At 39.7% G+C, this 19,090-nt stretch overlaps 2 protein-coding genes across 13 annotated transcripts in view; both read right to left on the bottom strand.

Moving 5' to 3' along the window:
- The window catches only part of dtn (transmembrane protein 132C dtn), a 604,515-nt gene that overhangs the window by 494,148 nt on the left and 91,277 nt on the right, over positions 1 to 19,090 (bottom strand). The gene's annotated exons all lie outside the window — the stretch shown is intronic.
- On the bottom strand, positions 13,619 to 14,721 carry LOC142229970 (uncharacterized). The gene is made up of 2 exons (XM_075300574.1): positions 14,127 to 14,721; positions 13,619 to 13,979 (listed from the first exon to the last, which is right to left on the bottom strand). Exons 1-2 carry the CDS (start codon positions 14,290 to 14,292, stop codon positions 13,723 to 13,725), a joined length of 423 nt encoding a protein of 140 aa, XP_075156689.1. The 5' UTR covers positions 14,293 to 14,721; the 3' UTR covers positions 13,619 to 13,722.

Here is a 19,090-nt window from a genome sequence, read left to right as displayed (position 1 = left end):
TCGAATTTTCAGTGAATGGGCCCTAGAAAAGTTGGCAGAAAATCCGCTTTTTTATCGACAAATTTTGTTCAGCGATGAGGCTCATTTCTGGTTGAATGGCTACGTAAATAAGCAAAATTGCCGCATTTGGAGTGAAGAGCAACCAGAAGCCGTTCAAGAACTGCCCATGCATCCCGAAAAATGCACTGTTTGGTGTGGTTTGTACACTGGTGGAATCATTGGACCGTATTTTTTCAAAGATGCTGTTGGACGCAACGTTACGGTGAATGGCGATCGCTATCGTTCGATGCTAACAAACTTTTTGTTGCCAAAAATGGAAGAACTGAACTTGGTTGACATGTGGTTTCAACAAGATGGCGCTACAAGCCACACAGCTCGCGATTCTATGGCCATTTTGAGGGAAAACTTCGGAGAACAATTCATCTCAAGAAATGGACCGGTAAGTTGGCCACCAAGATCATGCGATTTGACGCCTTTAGACTATTTTTTGTGGGGCTACGTCAAGTCTAAAGTCTACAGAAATAAGCCAGCAACTATTCCAGCTTTGGAAGACAACATTTCCGAAGAAATTCGGGCTATTCCGGCCGAAATGCTCGAAAAAGTTGCCCAAAATTGGACTTTCCGAATGGACCACCTAAGACGCAGCCGCGGTCAACATTTAAATGAAATTATCTTCAAAAAGTAAATGTCATGGACCAATCTAAAGTTTCAAATAAAGAACCGATGAGCAAATTTTATGCGTTTTTTTTTAAAAAAAAGTTATCAAGCTCTTAACAAATCACCCTTTATATGCTCCTAAAATTCGCTTACGCCTTACACAAAAAGCAGGACACTCACACAAGAGGTGTTTAATTGATTCCTTTTCACCCACATCATGACAGCTTATACAATAGTCATTATACTTCGCACCTATAGTTTTTGCAAATTCGCCTATCAGGCAGCGACCCGTTATAGCAGATATCAGGAGTGCTATCTGACGCCTTGAGAACACTAGCATATTTACTGTGCGGTTTAAGTTTAAATGGGGCCATATTTGCTTGGTGTCGTTACAACCCTTGCAATTTTCCCATCGAATATTGGCCATCATAACAGCCTTCTCACGCAGTAAGAGCTTGCAGGTGGCCAGAGGCATACCAACAGATTCTAGTTCCCCTGGAATAAGGCGGCGCCCATTAGCATCTCTGTTTTCACACAAAAATCCTAGCTCTAAATTAACAGAAATAATATTAGAACTATCTGATTATGACTCTGAAATTATATATAAAAAGGGTGCAAATAATACGAATGCAGATGCACTTTCGAGAACACAAATAGACTCCAATGTACTAAAATCAATGATACCTCAAGAAATAGACGAATCAATTAAGAAGTCGCTGGTAATAACTCGAGGCATGAAAAAGAAAATGTGCACAAATGAAGGAAATATGCATGAAAATAAGAGGAAACAGATGTCTTCTCATAATGAGCCTGATCAACTCAGTGTTTGGGAATGTACATCATTTAAAGATATAAAGCTAGCAAGGAAATTGAAATTTATATTAGAAAAGTCGACTAAAAGATTTAATATAACCCATGATCTTTCTGTGAACGAATCAGCTGTAAGATGTAGTGATAATACATATTATCTCGATAATACTCTGGAGAAGCTATCATCTGAGTTAAGCAGATGGAACATCGGGCAATTCGCACTAGAAAAGTGACGAAATTTTTAAAATTATATCTCATGAGAAATTTAAAGAAAAGATGAATGAATATATTAAGAATAATGACGTCAAAATAAATATACAAGTCCTCGAAGAGTATTAAATAATCCGGAGAAAATTGGACTCATAAAATTGTACCATGACTCACCATGCGGAGGTCATTTTGGAGTAAGAAAAACATTATTGAAATTAAAACAGAAGTACATTTGGAAAAATATGAATAAGATGGGAAAGAAATATGTGTCCACTTGTGATCTTTGTCAAAGAAATAAAGAAGTCAAACACACAAAAGAACCACTAGTGAAAACCGACACGCCGACAGACAATTTCAGTACAATCGTAATCGACACAGTAGGTCCCCTTCGTCCATCAGAAAATTATCGCTACATACTGACGATGCAATGTGAGCTGACCAAATACGTCATTGCGGTACTGATGGTAACCAAAGAAGCAAGGTCAGTAGCAAAAGCATTAAATGAACACTTAATTTTGAGGTACGGCAAATTTAATGTCTTGAAATCAGATAGAGGTACAGAATTTGTGAATGAGTTGATGAAAGAAATATGTGCATTATTAAACATAGAACAGAAATTCTCAACTCCATACCATCACGAGACATTAGGTTAGGTTAGGTTAGGTTAGGTGGCAGCCCGATGTATCAGGCTCACTTAAACTATTCAGTCCATTGTAGTACCACATTGGTGAACTTCTCTCTTATCACTGAGTGCTGCCCGATTCCATGTTAAGCTCAATGACAAGGGACCTCCTTTTTATAGCCGAGTTCGAATTGCGTTCTACATTTCAGTTAAACCACGTAGAGAAGCTTTGAAACCCTCAGAAATGTCACCAGCATTACTGAGGTGGGATAATACACCGCTGAAAAACTTTTTGGTGCTCGGTCGAAGCAGGATTCGAACCCACGACCTAGTGTATGCAAGGCGGGCATGCTAACCATTGCACCACGATGGCTCACGAGACCTTAGGCACAGTTGAAAGAAACCACAGAGTTTTGAATGAGTATTTCTTATCGTTTGTTAGAGACGACAATTGGAATGAATAGATACCATACTATGCATTTGCATATATATTACTCCACACGTGGATACATGGTATTCTCCATTCGAATTGATTTTCGGCAAATTACCCACATTACCTGGAGAGAAAGTAATGAACAACGATAAGATATATGACACTGACAACTATGCCAAAGAATTAAAGTTAAGGTTGAAATTGTCACTACAGAATGCTAGAAAACTATTGGAAGAAGTTAAGAAAAAACGTTGCCAAGACTCTCTAAACAATACAAACAGAATAAATCTAAATATAGGTGATTTTGTATTAGTAAAAACGGAAAATAGAAAAAAGAACGAATCACTATATCATAGTATTTCAACCGTCGAACGGAACGGACGTGTTTTTTTTTAATAGCGGATAAAATCATTGTAATAAGTACCTACTACGAATTTCAAGTGTGGTGGGATTTTAGGCCACCATGCAGAGAAATTCAAAGACATCCACTGGGTTGCTAACTTCAGGGCCCAGTGGACGGGTATCGACTGGAGTTATAAATTTGGGCAATGACCAAGAGTTAGGCCCAATTAGTCGACCTGTAGACGGGTCGACAGGTGGCGACAATTTGACAAGTCGGACCTTTTCCAAGGTAACGGCATCAAAAGGAGGTAATCCCTCACGAAAGAGATTCAAAGAACGCAGAAATGCTTTGTTTATCCTAAAGAAATTAGGATCAGTCGACCCAAGCACGTTGTCGGCTAAACAAAGCGATTCCTTAAAATGGGCTCAAGGAATTCTTGAGGCTGCAAAAAGGGAACGATCACCGGATGAGCTGCCATCCTCCAAAAGGGATCAACGATCGTTTGCCTCAGTTGCTAAAGACAGCCTTGTGATGGCTATCATAAATAAAGGAGCATTGGACGGTATGGTTCCAAAGCAAAAATGGGGGGAAATTGAGAATGCTTTGTCTGGCGTCTACTCACAGGTGCTGGAAAAGTTTCCCGGCCCAGATCCTCGACAGCAAGAGGCTGGTTGGTATCAAGGACGATTTAAGCTAGTCGCATTTGAGGACCAGAGGTCTATAGAATGTTTTAAAGCTGCTCTGATACTAATTGGTGAAGTTTGGGAAGGAGCTGCTCTAGAGTTAGTCGAGAAGAAAGACATACCGGCTAGACCAAGAGCACATGCGTGGATACCTGCAAACCCTCCTGACCCTGAATCTATTTTAAATAGACTGAAACAATGCAATCCAGATCTTCCAACAGCTGATTGGAAGGTTGGCCGTTTGGATGAAGTGGATGGGCCAAGACGGCATGCAGTGTTTATATTGAACACTCAGTCTTTGCCACATCTAGCAAAGTCCCAGGGCCGTGTATGTTATGGCTTTCATTATATCCAAATGAAGGTGTATAAAAACGATCAGCTAAAGGATTCAGAAATGGACAAGCCTCTGTATGAATCAGAAGTAAGCGGATCCTCTTGCGAAGTCGAGGGGAATACCAAGCCATTTGAAGACATGGATAGATACCGTATGCGTGAGGAGGCTTCTACTGCCTCAGAACTCACCAAAGTTGAACCTATGGTTATTGCGAGAGTCACCGATATCTCTGAAGAGGACATTCTTGATGACTCGATTGAAGCGGCTGATGTGACGGTTGTTGAAAATCTCGATGGTCCTACGGATCCTCCAGATAAATCTTCATCATTGTAAGGCTGCATGTGCTGCCTTAAAAGTTCTCCTGATGAAAGGGGACATAGATATAGTTCTTATTCAAGAACCATATGTTTATAAAAACAAAATATGTGAATTAAGTACTCCGGGGTTCAAACTATTGCAGTATACTGGTAATGATGTAAATCGAGCCTGTATAATTGCTAAAAACGAGCTCAACTTGTTTCTGCTTCCTTCAATGTGCAATACAGACACTGTCGTGGCAAGTTTAGAAATAGCCAAATGCAAATATTGGGTATCTTCGGTCTACATGGGACATGACAGGGAGATGCCTCCATATGCCGTTAAGACCTTAGTGGAGGAGTCACTGAAAACAAAGACGAAACTCATTATGGGATGCGATGCGAATGCACATCATAGTATATGGGGAAGTAGTGATACTAATGCAAGGGGAGAGTCGCTAATAGAGTTTATTTTGCGTACTAATCTGGTAGTTTGCAACAAGGGAGATGTCCCAACCTTTGTCACTAAAAACAGGCAAGAGGTTTTGGACATCACCTTGGCCTCGCAAGAACTGAATGAAATGATATCTGAGTGGCAGGTTTTAAGTGAACACAGCTTCTCAGATCATCGCTACATCAGTTTCAAATTTGATGTTCATATCACCAAGATCATATTTCCGCCAAATGTTAGGAAAGCTGACTGGAATAGGTATAGGGAATCGTTCAATATGATGATACCGGAAATAACAGAGACAAATATGAGAAATGTGCAAGATATCGAACACGCAGTGGAGCGGATTACTAAGGCCTTCAACATCTCACTGAAAGCTGCATGCCCTAGAGGAAAGCCAAGGGGGAAACATCGACCACCATGGTGGTCTACGGAATTAAGTAATATGAGGAAATCCTGCAGGAAGCTCTTTAACAAGGCAAAGTCCACCAGAGCCCCTGAGGACTGGGACGCTTACAAGAAGAATCTGAGAGGATACAAGCGAGAACTGAGAAAGGCTCAGCATAACTCTTGGAATGCTTACTGCAGCAGTATTGAGAATACGTCCGAGGCTTCCAGACTACGGAAGGTTCTAGCATCCACCAACTCCGCTCCAGGTTTCATTAAAACATCGGAGGGCAATTGGACAACGTCCAGTGAGGAGACGCTGGAGGTACTATTGGACACACATTTTCCTGGAAATCAGACGGTTGAACCATGTACTGGCGGTGCCACAGTTGCTCAGCGGTCGTTTCCTGTCGAGGAAATTGTATCGGAAACTAGAATAAGATGGGCGCTAAATAGCTTTGGACCATTCAAATCCCCTGGACCTGATGGAATTACTCCGGCGGAGTTACAAGCTGTAACTGACAAAATTATCCCCTGGTTGTCGGTGATATATAAAGGATGTATCAACTTATCATATATCCCAGGAAAGTGGAGGGAAACAAAAGTCGTTTTCATACCTAAAGCGGGAAAAGCCTCTCACTCGAGGGCGAAGGATTTCCGACCAATCAGCTTATCCTCATTCCTACTTAAGACTCTGGAGAGGATGATAGATATTTATCTTAGAACTAGCATCGATTCAAGTTTGTTCTCGAAACGACAGCATGCATACTCGAAGGGCAGGTCTACTGAGACCGCACTACATGAACTAGTCAGCTTTATTGAAAGCTCACTATCTGTCAAAGAATACACAATAGTGGCGTTTCTAGACATCGAAGGGGCGTTCAATAATGTCCATCCGAGCTCGATATTAAATGGACTGACAACTCTGAATGTTGATCCATGTATACTCAGGCTGTTAGACGAACTGCTAATGAAGAGACGTATTTCAGCCACACTAGGACAAGCAAACATACCAAAGTATGTGAACAGAGGCACTCCCCAAGGAGGAGTTCTATCACCTCTTCTTTGGAATGTTGCTCTAAATAGCCTTCTCGTTACTCTAGAAAAAGAAAGGATAAAAGTGGTGGCATACGCAGATGATGTAGCTCTGGCAGTCAGGGGAAAATTCCCATCCACAATCAGAGATATTATTCAGAGGGCCCTCCGGATGACTGAACAATGGGCGAAAGATAATGGTCTTGGGGTAAATCCTGCAAAGACAGAATTAGTCATGTACTGCAAAGATCGCAAAACTCCCACGGTTAGGCCTATTTCCTTAGGGGGTATTGAAATTCCCTTTGGTGATTGTGCAAAATACCTTGGCGTTATTTTGGACAGGAAGCTGAACTTTAAGCTTAATATTGAAGAAAGGGCGAGGAAGGCAACTGTAGCTTTGTACTCGTGCAAAAAGGCAATAGGAAAAAAGTGGGGACTAAAACCAAAAATTGTGCATTGGCTATACACGGCAGTGGTTAGACCTATAATGCTATATGGTGTTGTAGTCTGGTGGCCGGCACTTCAGAAACCGACTGGTTTAGATAAAGTTCAGCGTATGGCGTGTTTGTGTATTTCAGGCGCATTCAGCAAGACAGGAACAAATTCCCTTAATGTCATGATGCATCTATTGCCTTTAGACATTTTGGCCAAACAGTCAGCTGCAACAACGGCTGTGCGGTTGCGCGAACTATCGCTGTGGTCGGAAAATGGTTACGGTCACAGTTCTGTCCTCAAAATAATGTCAGATGTGCCTAACGTAGTGGATTACACTTTGGCGAGTCCACTTTTCGACAAAAAGTTTGAGACTCTAATCCCCACAAGTGAGGCGTGGTGCACACAGACCCCGGGGAATAAAGAATATATAGATTTCTACACTGATGGCTCCAAATTGGATGGACAAGTGGGTTTCGGAGTATATTCTAGTGATCTGGAACTTCAAATAGCGAAAAGATTACCTAATCACTGTAGTGTTTTTCAGGCTGAAATATTAGCAATAAGAGAGGTGGCGAATTGGGTGAGAAGTAATGTTCCAAAAAATGTGGGCATTAATATATACTCAGACAGTCAACCTGCAATAAAATCCTTGGACTCTGTGTTCCTCAACTCGAAAACGGCCATCGATTGCCGCAAATCTCTCAATGAGATGGCTGAGCAGTACAATATTCACCTAATATGGGTGCCTGGCCATAGGAACATACCGGGGAACTTCGAAGCGGATGAGTTGGCAAGGCTAGGGACTACCTTTCATATTCCAGGGGAACTAGAATTTGTTGGTATGCCCCTAGCTACCTGCAAGCTCATGCTGAGTGAGAAGGCTGTTACGATGGCAAATGTTCGATGGGAGAATTGCAAGGGTTGTAACGACACCAAGCAAATATGGCCCCATTTCAACTTAAACCGCACACTAGATATGCTAATGTTCTCGAGACGTCAGGTATCACTCCTGATATCTGCTATAACGGGTCGCTGCCTGATAGGAGATTTTGCAAAAACTATTGGCGCGAAGTATAATGACTATTGTATGAGCTGTCATGATGCGGAGGAAAAAGAATCAATTAAACACCTCTTGTGTGAGTGTCCTGCATTTTGTGTAAAGCGCAAGCAACTTTTAGGAGCATATAGCTTCAGATTACTGGCGGATCTGGAAAACGTTAACTTAAGCAGTCTGCTAATATTTTTGGAACAATCTGGTTGGTTCAACAAAGAAAAATAATCAAGAAGGTTCAGCGGTTAAACTAGAAGTGCCCATATGTAATAGGTACTTTTAGTTAATGTGGTATCACAATGGACTGAATAGTCTAAGTGAGCCTGAATCTTAATCGGGCTGCCACCTTAACCTAACCTAACCTATCACTATATCACGGTCCATATGAGATCTTTGATATAGATAATTTGAATGTCAAAATAAAAATGAAAGACAATGTTAAACCTATCCATAAAAACTTATTAAAAAATTATTCACATTAGAAATAAATTAGAGATAAATATTTCTAAGAAATTACAATTAATATATAATAATATAAACAACAATTATCTATTTAATACAAATAATTATATATATATATATATATATATATATATATATATATATATATATATATATATATATATATATATATATATATATATATATATACAATTTATTTTTATCTTGTTTTAAAACAAATTGTATAGTTTCTTTCTTAGGGTGAGGGTGTATATTTTCAACATACATTTGCTGTGTTGTAATTTACCGAATATTGTCAACATACATTTGCTTTGGTTCTTTCGCGTATATTTTGTTTTGTTTTGTTGCGCTGGTCAGTGACATAATTTTATGACCGAATTCTTGATCGATATTTGATAAATTCGAGTTACATTGTTGCAACAGAACCATCGCAAGCGTATGCTGACAAGCAAATGTAAACATAGTATTTAGATTATTAGTGGTAAGTTATGGATTGGACTCTAGGTTCGGTTACGTTAGGTTAAAGTGGCAGCCCGATTAAGATTCAGGCTCACTTAGACTATTCAGTCCATTGTGATACCACATTAACTAAAAGTACCTATTACATATGGGCACTTCTAGTCATAACCACTGAACCTTCTCGATTATTTTTCTTCACTGAACCAACCAGATTGTTCCAAGAACATTAGCAGACTGCTTAAGTTAACGTTTTCCAGATCCGCCAGTAATCTGAAGCTATATGCTCCTAAAAGTTGCTTGCGCTTTACACAAAATGCAGGACACTCACACAATAGGTGTTTAATTGACTACTTTTCCTCCGCATCGTGACAGCTCATACAATAGTCATTATACCTCGCGCCAATAGTTTTTGCAAAATCGCCTATCAGGCAGCGGCCCGTTATAGCAGATATCAGGAGTGATATCTGACTCTCGAGAACATTAGCATATCTAGTGGGCGGTTTAAGTTGAAATGGGGCCATATTTGCTTGGTGTCGTTACAACCCTTGCAATTCTCCCATCGAACATTTGCCATCATAACAGCCTTCTCACGCAGCATGAGCTTGCAGGTACCTAGGGGCATACCAACAGATTCTAGTTCCCCTGGAATATGTAAGGTAGTCCCTAGCCTCATCCGCTTCCGCTTCGCAGTTCCCCGGTATGTTCCTATGGCCAGGCACCCATGTTAGGTGAATATTGTACTGCTCAGCCATCTCATTGAGAGATTTGCGGCAGTCGATGGCCGTTTTCGAGTTGAGGAACACAGAGTCCAAGGATTTTATTGCAGGTTGACTGTCTGAGTATATATTAATGTCCACATTTTTTGGAAAATTACTTCTCAGCCAATTCGCCACCTCTCTTATTGGTAATATTTCAGCTTTATAAACACTACATTGATTAGGTAATCTTTTCGCTATTCGAAGTTCCAGATCATTAGAATATACTCCGAACCCCACTTGTCCATCCAATTTGGAGACATCAGTGTAGAAATCTATATATTCTTTATTCCCCGGGGTCTGTGTGCACCACGCCTCACTGTTGGGGATTAGAGTCTCAAACTTTTTGTCGAAAAGTGGACTCGCCAAAGTGTAATCCACTACGTTAGGCACATCTGGCATTATTTTGAGGACCGAACTGTGACCTAACTTTTTTCCGACCACAGCGATAGCTCGCGAAACCGCACAGCCGTTGTTGCAGCTGACTGTTTGGCCAAAATGTCTAAAGGCAATAAATGCAGCATGACATTAAGGGAATTTGTTCCTGTCTTGCTGAATGCGCCTGAAATACACAAACACGCCATACGCTGAACTTTATCTAAACAAGTCGGTTTCTGAAGTGCCGGCCACCAGACTACAACACCATATAGCATTATAGGTCTAACCACTGCCGTGGATAGCCAATGCACAATTTTTGGTTTTAGTCCCCACTTTTTTCCTATTGCCTTTTTGCACGAGTACAAAGCTACCGTTGCTTTTCTCGTCCTTTCTTCAATATTAAGCTTAAAGTTCAGCTTCCTGTCCAAAATAACGCCAAGGTATTTTGCACACTCACTAAAGGGAATTTCAATATCCCCTAAGGAAATGGGCCTAACCGTGGGAATTTTGCGATCCTTGCAGTACATGACTAGTTATGTCTTTGCAGGATTTACCCCAAGACCATTGTCTTTCGCCCATTTCTCAGTCAACCGGAGGGCCCTCTGAATAATATCTCTGATTGTGGATAGGAATTTTCCCCTGACTGCCAGAGCCACATCATCTGCGTATGCCACCACTTTTATCCTTTCTTTTTCTAGGGTAACCAGAAGGTTATTTATAGCAACATTCCAAAGAAGAGGTGATATAACTCCTCCTTGGGGAGTGCCTCTGTTCACATACCTTTGTATGTTTGCTTGTCCTAGTGTGGCTGAAATACGTCTCTTCATTAGCAGTTCGTCTGACAGCCTAAGTATACATGGATCAACATTCAGAGTTGTCAGTCCATTTAATATCGAGCTCGGATGGACATTATTGAACGCCCCTTCGATGTATAGAAACGCCACGATTGTGTATTCTTTGACAGATAGTGAGCTTTCAACAAAGCTGACTAGCTCATGTAATGCGGTCTTAGTAGACCTGCCCTTCGAGTATGCATGCTGTCGTTTCGAGAACAAACTTGATTCGATGCTAGTTCTAAGATAAATATCTATCATCCTCTCCAGAGTCTTAAGTAGAAATGAGGATAAGCTGATTGGTCGGAAATCCTTCGCCCTCGAGTGAGAGGATTTTCCCGCTTTAGGTATGAAAACGACTTTTGTTTCCCTCCACTTTCCTGGGATATATGATAAGTTGATACATCCTTTATATATCGCCGACAACCAGGGGATAATTCGGTCAGCCACCGCTTGTAACTCCGCCGGAGTAATTCCATCAGGTCCGGGGGATTTGAAGGGTCCAAAGCTATTTAGCGCCCATCTTATTCTAGTTTCCGATACAATTTCCTCGACGGGAAACGACCGCTGAGCAACTGTGGCACCGCCAGTACATGGTTCAACCGTCTGATTTCCAGGAAAATGTGTGTCCAATAGTACCTCCAGCGTCTCCTCACTGGACGTTGTCCAATTGCCCTCCGACGTTTTAATGAAACCTGGAGCGGAGTTGGTGGATGCTAGAACCTTCCGTAGTCTGGAAGCCTCGGACGTATTCTCAATACTGCTGCAGTAATCATTCCAATAGTTATGCTGAGCCTTTCTCAGTTCTCGCTTGTATCCTCTCAGATTCTTCTTGTAAGTGTCCCAATCCTCAGGGGCTCTGGTGGACTTTGCCTTGTTAAAGAGCTTCCTGCAGGATTTCCTCATATTACTTAATTCCGTAGACCACCATGGTGGTCGATTTTTCCCCCTTGGCTTCCCTCTAGGGCAAGCAGCTTTCAGTGAGATGTTGAAGGCCTTAGTAATCCGCTCCACTGCGTGTTCGATATCTTGCACATTTCTCATTTTTGTCTCTGTTATTTCCGGTATCATCATATTGAACGATTCCCTATACCTATTCCAGTCAGTTTTCCTAACATTTGGCGGAAATATGGTCTTGGTGATATGAACATCAAATTTGAAACTTATGTAGCGATGATCTGAGAAACTGTGTTCACTTAAAACCTGCCACTCAGATATCATTTCATTCAGTTCTTGCGAGGCCAAGGTGATGTCCAAAACCTCTTGCCTGTTTTTAGTGACAAAAGTTGGGGCATCTCCCTTGTTGCAAACTACCAGATTAGTACGCAAAATAAACTCTATTAGCGACTCTCCCCTTGCATTAGTATCACTACTTCCCCATATACTATGATGTGCATTCGCATCGCATCCCATAATGAGTTTCGTCTTTGTTTTCAGTGACTCCTCCACTAACGTCTTAACGGCACATGGAGGCATCTCCCTGTCATGTCCCATGTAGACCGAAGATACCCAATATTTGCATTTGGCTATTTCTAAACTGGCAACGACAGTGTCTGTATTGCACATTGAAGGAAGCAGAAACAAGTTGAGTAGCAATTTTTTTTAGCAATTATACAGGCTCGATTTACATCATTACCAGTATACTGCAATAGTTTGAACCCCGGAGTACTTAATTCACATATTTTGTTTCTATAGACATATGGTTCTTGAATAAGAACTATATCTATGTCCCCTTTCATCAATAGAACTTTTAAGGCAGCACATGCAGCCTTACAATGATGAAGATTTATCTGGAGGATCCGTAGGTCCATCGAGATTTTCAACAACCGTCACATCAGCCGCTTCAATCGAGTCATCAAGAATGTCCTCTTCAGAGATCTCGGTGACTCTCGCAATAACCATAAGTTCAACTTTGGTGAGTTCTGAGGCAATAGAAACCTCCTCTCGCATACGGTGTCTATCCATGTCTTCAACTTTGGTATCTCCCTCGACTTCGCAAGAGGATTCGCTTACTTCTGATTCATACAGAGGTTTGTCCATTTCTAAATACTTTAGCTGATCGTTTTTATATACCTTCATTTGGATATAATGAAAGCCATAACATACACGGCCCTGAGACTTTGCTAGATGTGGCAAAGACTGAGTGTTCAATATAAACACTGCATGCCGTCTTGGTCCATCCACTTCATCCAAACGGCCAACCTTCCAATCAGCTGTTGGAAGATCTGGATTGCATCGGTCTATTGTTTCAGTCTATTTAAAATAGATTCAGGGTAACCCTTCTGCAGGTATCCACGCATGTGCTCTAGGTCTAGCCGGTATGTCTTTCTTCTCGACTAACTCTAGAGCAGCTCCTTCCCAAACTTCACCAATTAGTATCAGAGCAGCTTTAAAACATTCTATAGACATCTGGTCCTCAAATGCGACTAGCTTAAATCGTCCTTGATACCAACCAGCCTCTTGCTGTCGAGGATCTGGAGCGGGAAACTTTTCCAACACCTGTGAGTAGACGACAGACAGAGCATTCTCAATTTCCCCCCATTTTTGCTTTGGAACCAAACCGTCCAAAGCTCCTTTATTAATGATAGCCATCGCAAGGCTGTCTTTAGCAACTGAGGCAAACGATATTTGATCCCTTTTGGAGGATGGCAGCTCAACCGGTGATCGTTCCCTTTTTCCAGCCTCAAGAATTCCTTGAGCACATTTTAAGGAATCGCTTTGTTTAGCCGACAGCGTGCTTGGGTCGACTGATCCTAACTTCTTTAGGATAAACAAAGCATTTCTGCGTTCCTTGAATCTCTTTCGTGAGGGATTACCTCCTTTTGATGTTGTTACCTTAGAAAAAGTACGACTTGTCAAAGTGTCGCCACCTTGTTGTGCTTTTAAATAAAACACGCGTATATTTTATATCAAAACGATTCTGAAGCAATCTGGAAAATTTTTAATGACTCGAAAACTGAATACATAAAAAAAACAAAATAATATTTCATAGCCTACTCAAATGAAACTGAAATAGGCTACTATAATCAAAGTTGTAAAGTACATAATAGGCAAGTAGATCCATAGTGTATCGCAACATCCTCCTGTGTTAATTATGAACATAGTCATTGAGATAATTTGGAAATTTTCGTACTCTAGCTGATCTTCTAGGATAATCTGGAATTGGCGATGTTCCTTGCAAATTGTCATTTCTCATTGTAAAATCTACGTTGTTATCGAATGTGGCAGGACTTGGTTGATGACCCTCAATATTGTTGGAGTTATCTGAAGAAGGTAGACTCTCTGGTGGAACCTCATTATTGCTTGAGTTTAATACTTCATTATGAGTTGAATTTGTGGTTGTATCTGCAATGGTGCCCAAATTAGTATTGGATCGATTAATACAGGAATTCATAGTGAAGTTTATGGAATCACTATTAAAAAATGACACGTTTTCTTCTGTACGTCGTTCTTGAATTTGATTTGTATGGGACTTGATTATTTTAGATATACCATTATCTAAGACTTCAACTTTATAATTGACACCACCCAGTCGTTGTTTAATAACCCCAGGTTGCCAAAACGATTTATTATGCTTAAAAACTTTAACAAAAACTTTTTGATTGTCTTGGAACTCTCGGTGTCTTGCTCCATGCTTATTATTGTATTGTTTTTCCATAGCATAATTCCTGTTCTCTGGTGTAAATGGATGGGAAGGCTTCAATAATTCTATTTCGGTACGTAATTTTCTTCCTAAGAAAATTCCGCTGGAGTTTTTCCTTCCGCAGAATTTGTGTTCGGAGTTGATCTGTACTGCAGTAGAAATTCCTGAAGATTGTCGTTGTCATTCGAATTTTCATTGTAACATTTGCGCAGTGCTGTTTTTATTGTATCAACATAGCGTTCTGCTTGACCATTACTCTGTGGATGGTAAGGAGCCGTTCGTATATGTTGAATGCCACGTTGTTGACAAAAATTTGAAAATTCAGAACTTGTAAATTGTGTTCCATTGTCTGAAACTATGACTTCTGGGTAACCAAATCTGTTACAAAAATCAATCATAATGCCAATGATTTTTTTTGAAGTTATAGTGGAACATTGATATGCTTCAGGCCACTTTGAATAAGAATCAACTATTATCAAGTAATACTGCGACCTTATTGGACCAGCTATATCTATTGGTTTTGTTGAATTAGGCCATGAATGCAAAACTGATTTAACTGGTGATTTTGCATTAGATTGACAGCTGTTACATTGCCGAATAAAGTCCGTAATATTTGTATCAATATTTGGCCAGTAAACTGTGCTTCTAGCAATCGCTTTCATTCACTCTCGACCTTGATGTCCTTTGTGTAAAGTTTTTAAAATACGATTCCTGTATACTGATGGAATTACCAATCGTTCTCCGCTAAGCAAACATCCATCTACTATTGATAGAGAAGTTTTCCTATTAAAGTATGGTAGTAAATCGCTGTTTTTGAGATCTTTCGATTTCTTAGGCCATGATGTCTGAAATGATTTTGGACTTGCTGCAATAATTCATCCTTCGAAGTTGCTGATTGAATCATATGATGAGTTATGGGTAGCGAATTAATGTTATCATGTACAATTGATTTTACATTATATTCCATTGTTGCACAAGCTATTACATAATCCTCATCCTGAACATCTTTAGTTGGTAATAGCCGCGACAATATGTCCACATTTCCGAAATCGGTTGTTTTTACGTATTCGATATCGAAATCGTATGTCATCATTGTGAGTGCCCATCGTTGTAATCTGCTTGCAGAATGCACTGGGATTCCCTTTTTAGAACCGAAAATTGACAATAAAGGCTTGTGATCGGTGCGAAGTAAAAATTTTCTGCCATAAATCATCCTATGAAATTTAGTAACTGCAAACACTAGTGACAGTGCCTCTTTCTCTATCTGGCTATAATTTTTCTCCGCAGGTGTTAGAGATCGAGAAGCATGTGCCACCGGCCGTTCACTTCCATCTGGCATGACATGTGAAATTTGAGCACCTAGTCCTTGTAATGACGCATCAGCAGATACTACGATTGGTAATGTAGGGTCATAATGAGCAATATGTAAATCGGAACTAAAAATTTCTTTGAATCTAATGAACGATTGCTCGCACTCTTTTGACCAATACCATTTTTTATTTGCTTGAAGTTGGTCATCTAGAGGTGCTCTGATGGTTCTCATTTTATCAATAAACTTACAATAAAAATTTATTGAACCCAGAAAAGACCGTAGTTCATTTACATTTTGCTGAAATTTTATCAGGATTAGCTCTGATTCCCTGAGAATCCACAATATGACCCAAATACTTAATGGTTGATTGAAAAAATTCGCATTTGCTCCAATTTAAAGTTATGTTATATTCGGAAAACCTTTTTAAAACACAACGAATGGAATTGATATGATCTTCTTTTGAACCACTAGCTATTATGACATCGTCAAGATAAGCTGTTGCTTCGGGAATGCCATTTATAATCTTTTCGATAGCTTGTTGAAAAGCTCCAGGTGCTGACTTAATACCAGGGACTAGTCTATTGAAATTGTACAGTCCACGATGGGTATTAATTGTTAAGATAGATTTTGTCTCATCGTCTACCTCGAATTGCATGTATGCATCATTTAAGTCGAGTCGTGTGAAAAACTTGCAATTATTTAAATGAATGAAAATATCTTCTGGTAAAGGAAGGGGGTGAAAGTGTGGTTCAACGTTGTCATTAAGACCGGTAGAATAATCTGCGCATATTCTGATTCTGTTATTGGATCTTCTCACTATAACTATTGGTGCTGCCCACTCTGAGTAGTTAATTGGTGAAATTACCCCTTCTTCTTCTAGTCGAGTTAGCTCAGCGTCAACTAGAGAAATTACAGAATATGGAACTGGTCGCTTTGAGCAAAATTTTGGCACAGCATTTGGTTTTAAAAGTAAATGAATTTTAATCTTTGTGCAGTGACCTAACTCCTTTCGAAATATCGAAGGGAATTCATTTTTAAATTTTTCTATTTGTGGCTCGTTAGGATCCTGCTCTACTTTCGCACAAATGGTGTTAATAGGAATGTCCCACAAACCAAATTCCTCACAGAAATCTGAACCAGCTATATTCAGATTTTCTACTGTTGTGACAAATATCTTCAAATTTGGTGTTTCATTTTGAAATTTTACCTCGGCGTTGAACTCTCCAATAAATTCTAACAAATTTTTGTTAGCATCTCTGGCAAATTTTCTGGTAGAAGTCAATTGTGGACTTCCAATTTCCGACCAAAGCTTCCGTGAAATTATCGAAATATCCGAAGCTGTGTCTAGTTGTAATTCGGCATTGTAGTAGTTTATTAGCACCTTCACATACTTACGGCGTGACGAAAATTCTGAATTGTTGATGGTCTTGGTATTTACCGAACTTGTCTTTGTTGAATTCCTGGAACTTGTCTTACCACTATTCTTTGAACTCTTGTTTTTCACATTGCAGTAACCTTCCTTATGTCCGACTCAATTGCACTGCTTGCAATGGTAATTTTTATATTGACAAACTTTTGAAAAATGCATAGAGCCACAAAACCAACATGGAGTGGATGGTAATTTATGTTCTATTTTCTGTTGACCCTTGAAAGGCTTGGTAGGTTTTGTATGAATAGCTTGTGTAACTGCCTGAATATTGCTGATCATTTTGTTGTCTTGCTGACGTTGCAATGTTCGCTGAATTTCTCTGCTAATATTGTCCAATGTCACAGGCTGATTTGCTTTTTCTTCATCCAACATTCTCAATATCTCATTTCTGAACCCTGCATCCTTCGGTGCTTGGAGTCCACTAACAAAAATAAGGCATTTGAGATTGTCTTTGGTAAAATTTTCCAATTGAAAATTTTCGCAAACACGATTGACCTTCGCCATGTAAGCTATATAGTCTTCGGAATCAGATTTCACTGTCTGGAAGCATTTATATCTGCGGTTAAATAGAGATTCCTTTTGCCCAAACATTGCTGTTAATTTTTCGATTGTATTATTGAAAGAAATTTGTAATGGTTTGGATGGGAGAATGACATCTGCATATTTTTGATATATGTGTTGTGGTAATTTTCTTAGAAGAAGCCTTGTTCTATCTTCATCCGACAACATATTACCTTCATTTACAAAAATGTCTTCATATCGAAAATACCAACTCCCAAATGTTTGATTTTCTTCCTGGTCATACACAAAATCACTTATTTGTTTGGCTAAAATATCCATCAGATGCTCTTTTGCGTAATTTCCAGACGAATTGACTGACCCGTTTTGTGATTGTGACGCTGCGCTAGTGCGAATATCGCGCTGCAAAAGCGTGTGAATATTGGATTGTTGAGCTTGCATATATTGTTCATGCTTTGCAAACATCTCGAATTGCTTTTGAAGTTGTTGTTGTTGAAATAAAATTTGTTGTTCATGGCTTCGCGCTGACTCTTGCTGCTGTAGAAGCAATTGCCCCAGAACTTCTTCTAAAGATGAGGACGTAGCCATCGTAACCAAGTGCAAATGTTGTATTTGAACTTTTATTTCAATTAATAAATCGCTTGATAAATCTCTTTAAATCCTCGTCGCCACTTTTATGTTGTGCTTTTAAATAAAACACGCGTATATTTTATATCAAAACGATTCTGAAGCAATCTGGAAAATTTTTAATGACTCGAAAACTGAATACATAAAAAAACAAAATAATATTTCATAGCCTACTCAAATGAAACTGAAATAGGCTACTATAATCAAAGTTGTAAAGTACATAATAGGCAAGTAGATCCATAGTGTATCGCAACACACCTGTCGACCCGTCTACAGGTCGACTAATTGGGCCTAACTCTTGGTCATTGCCCAAATTTATAACTCCAGTCGATACCCGTCCACTGGGCCCTGAAGTTAGCAACCCAGTGGATGACTTTGAATTTCGCTGCATGGTGGTGTAATATCCCACCACACTTGAAATTCTTAGTAGGTACCTATTACGATGAGTTTATCCGCTATTAAAAAACACGTCCGTTCCGTTCGACGGTTGAATAAGAAAAATCTCTAGGTCCAACCCAAATCGTAGATTAAGAAATTTTGTATAAAAAGGCAAATAATAAAATAAAGAGCAATCAGTATTCTACTCTAATTCGGTGTGATCATTTCTATTACGCATTGGCCCTTTTGAGTGCCGCGAATCTTCTAATTTTTTTGGGCAAGGCGCTTCTTTAGTGCCGCCAGGTTAATTTTTGCCATTGGCGTTTTTAAGCGCCGGCACTCCCGGGTAGGAAGGATATTATTTGTTAACCATTACACTTATTACAGTTGGGTTCTTTGTATCGACCCAGTATGTAGGACCGACTGCAGTGAGGATCGTTCATAATGGTATAACGGTTTGTTGTTCTTTTAGTTATTTATCTTCTCTGTATTGTGGGAAAATAATTTATTCGTAGACATTTTAAAGAGACTGTAAACCAAATTTTATT

This window comes from Haematobia irritans, chromosome 3 (assembly GCF_050003625.1).
Source record: "Haematobia irritans isolate KBUSLIRL chromosome 3, ASM5000362v1, whole genome shotgun sequence".
NCBI lineage: Eukaryota > Metazoa > Arthropoda > Insecta > Diptera > Muscidae > Haematobia > Haematobia irritans.
Note: the sequence above shows the minus strand (reverse complement) of the source record. Positions and strands in the feature narration are given on the sequence as shown.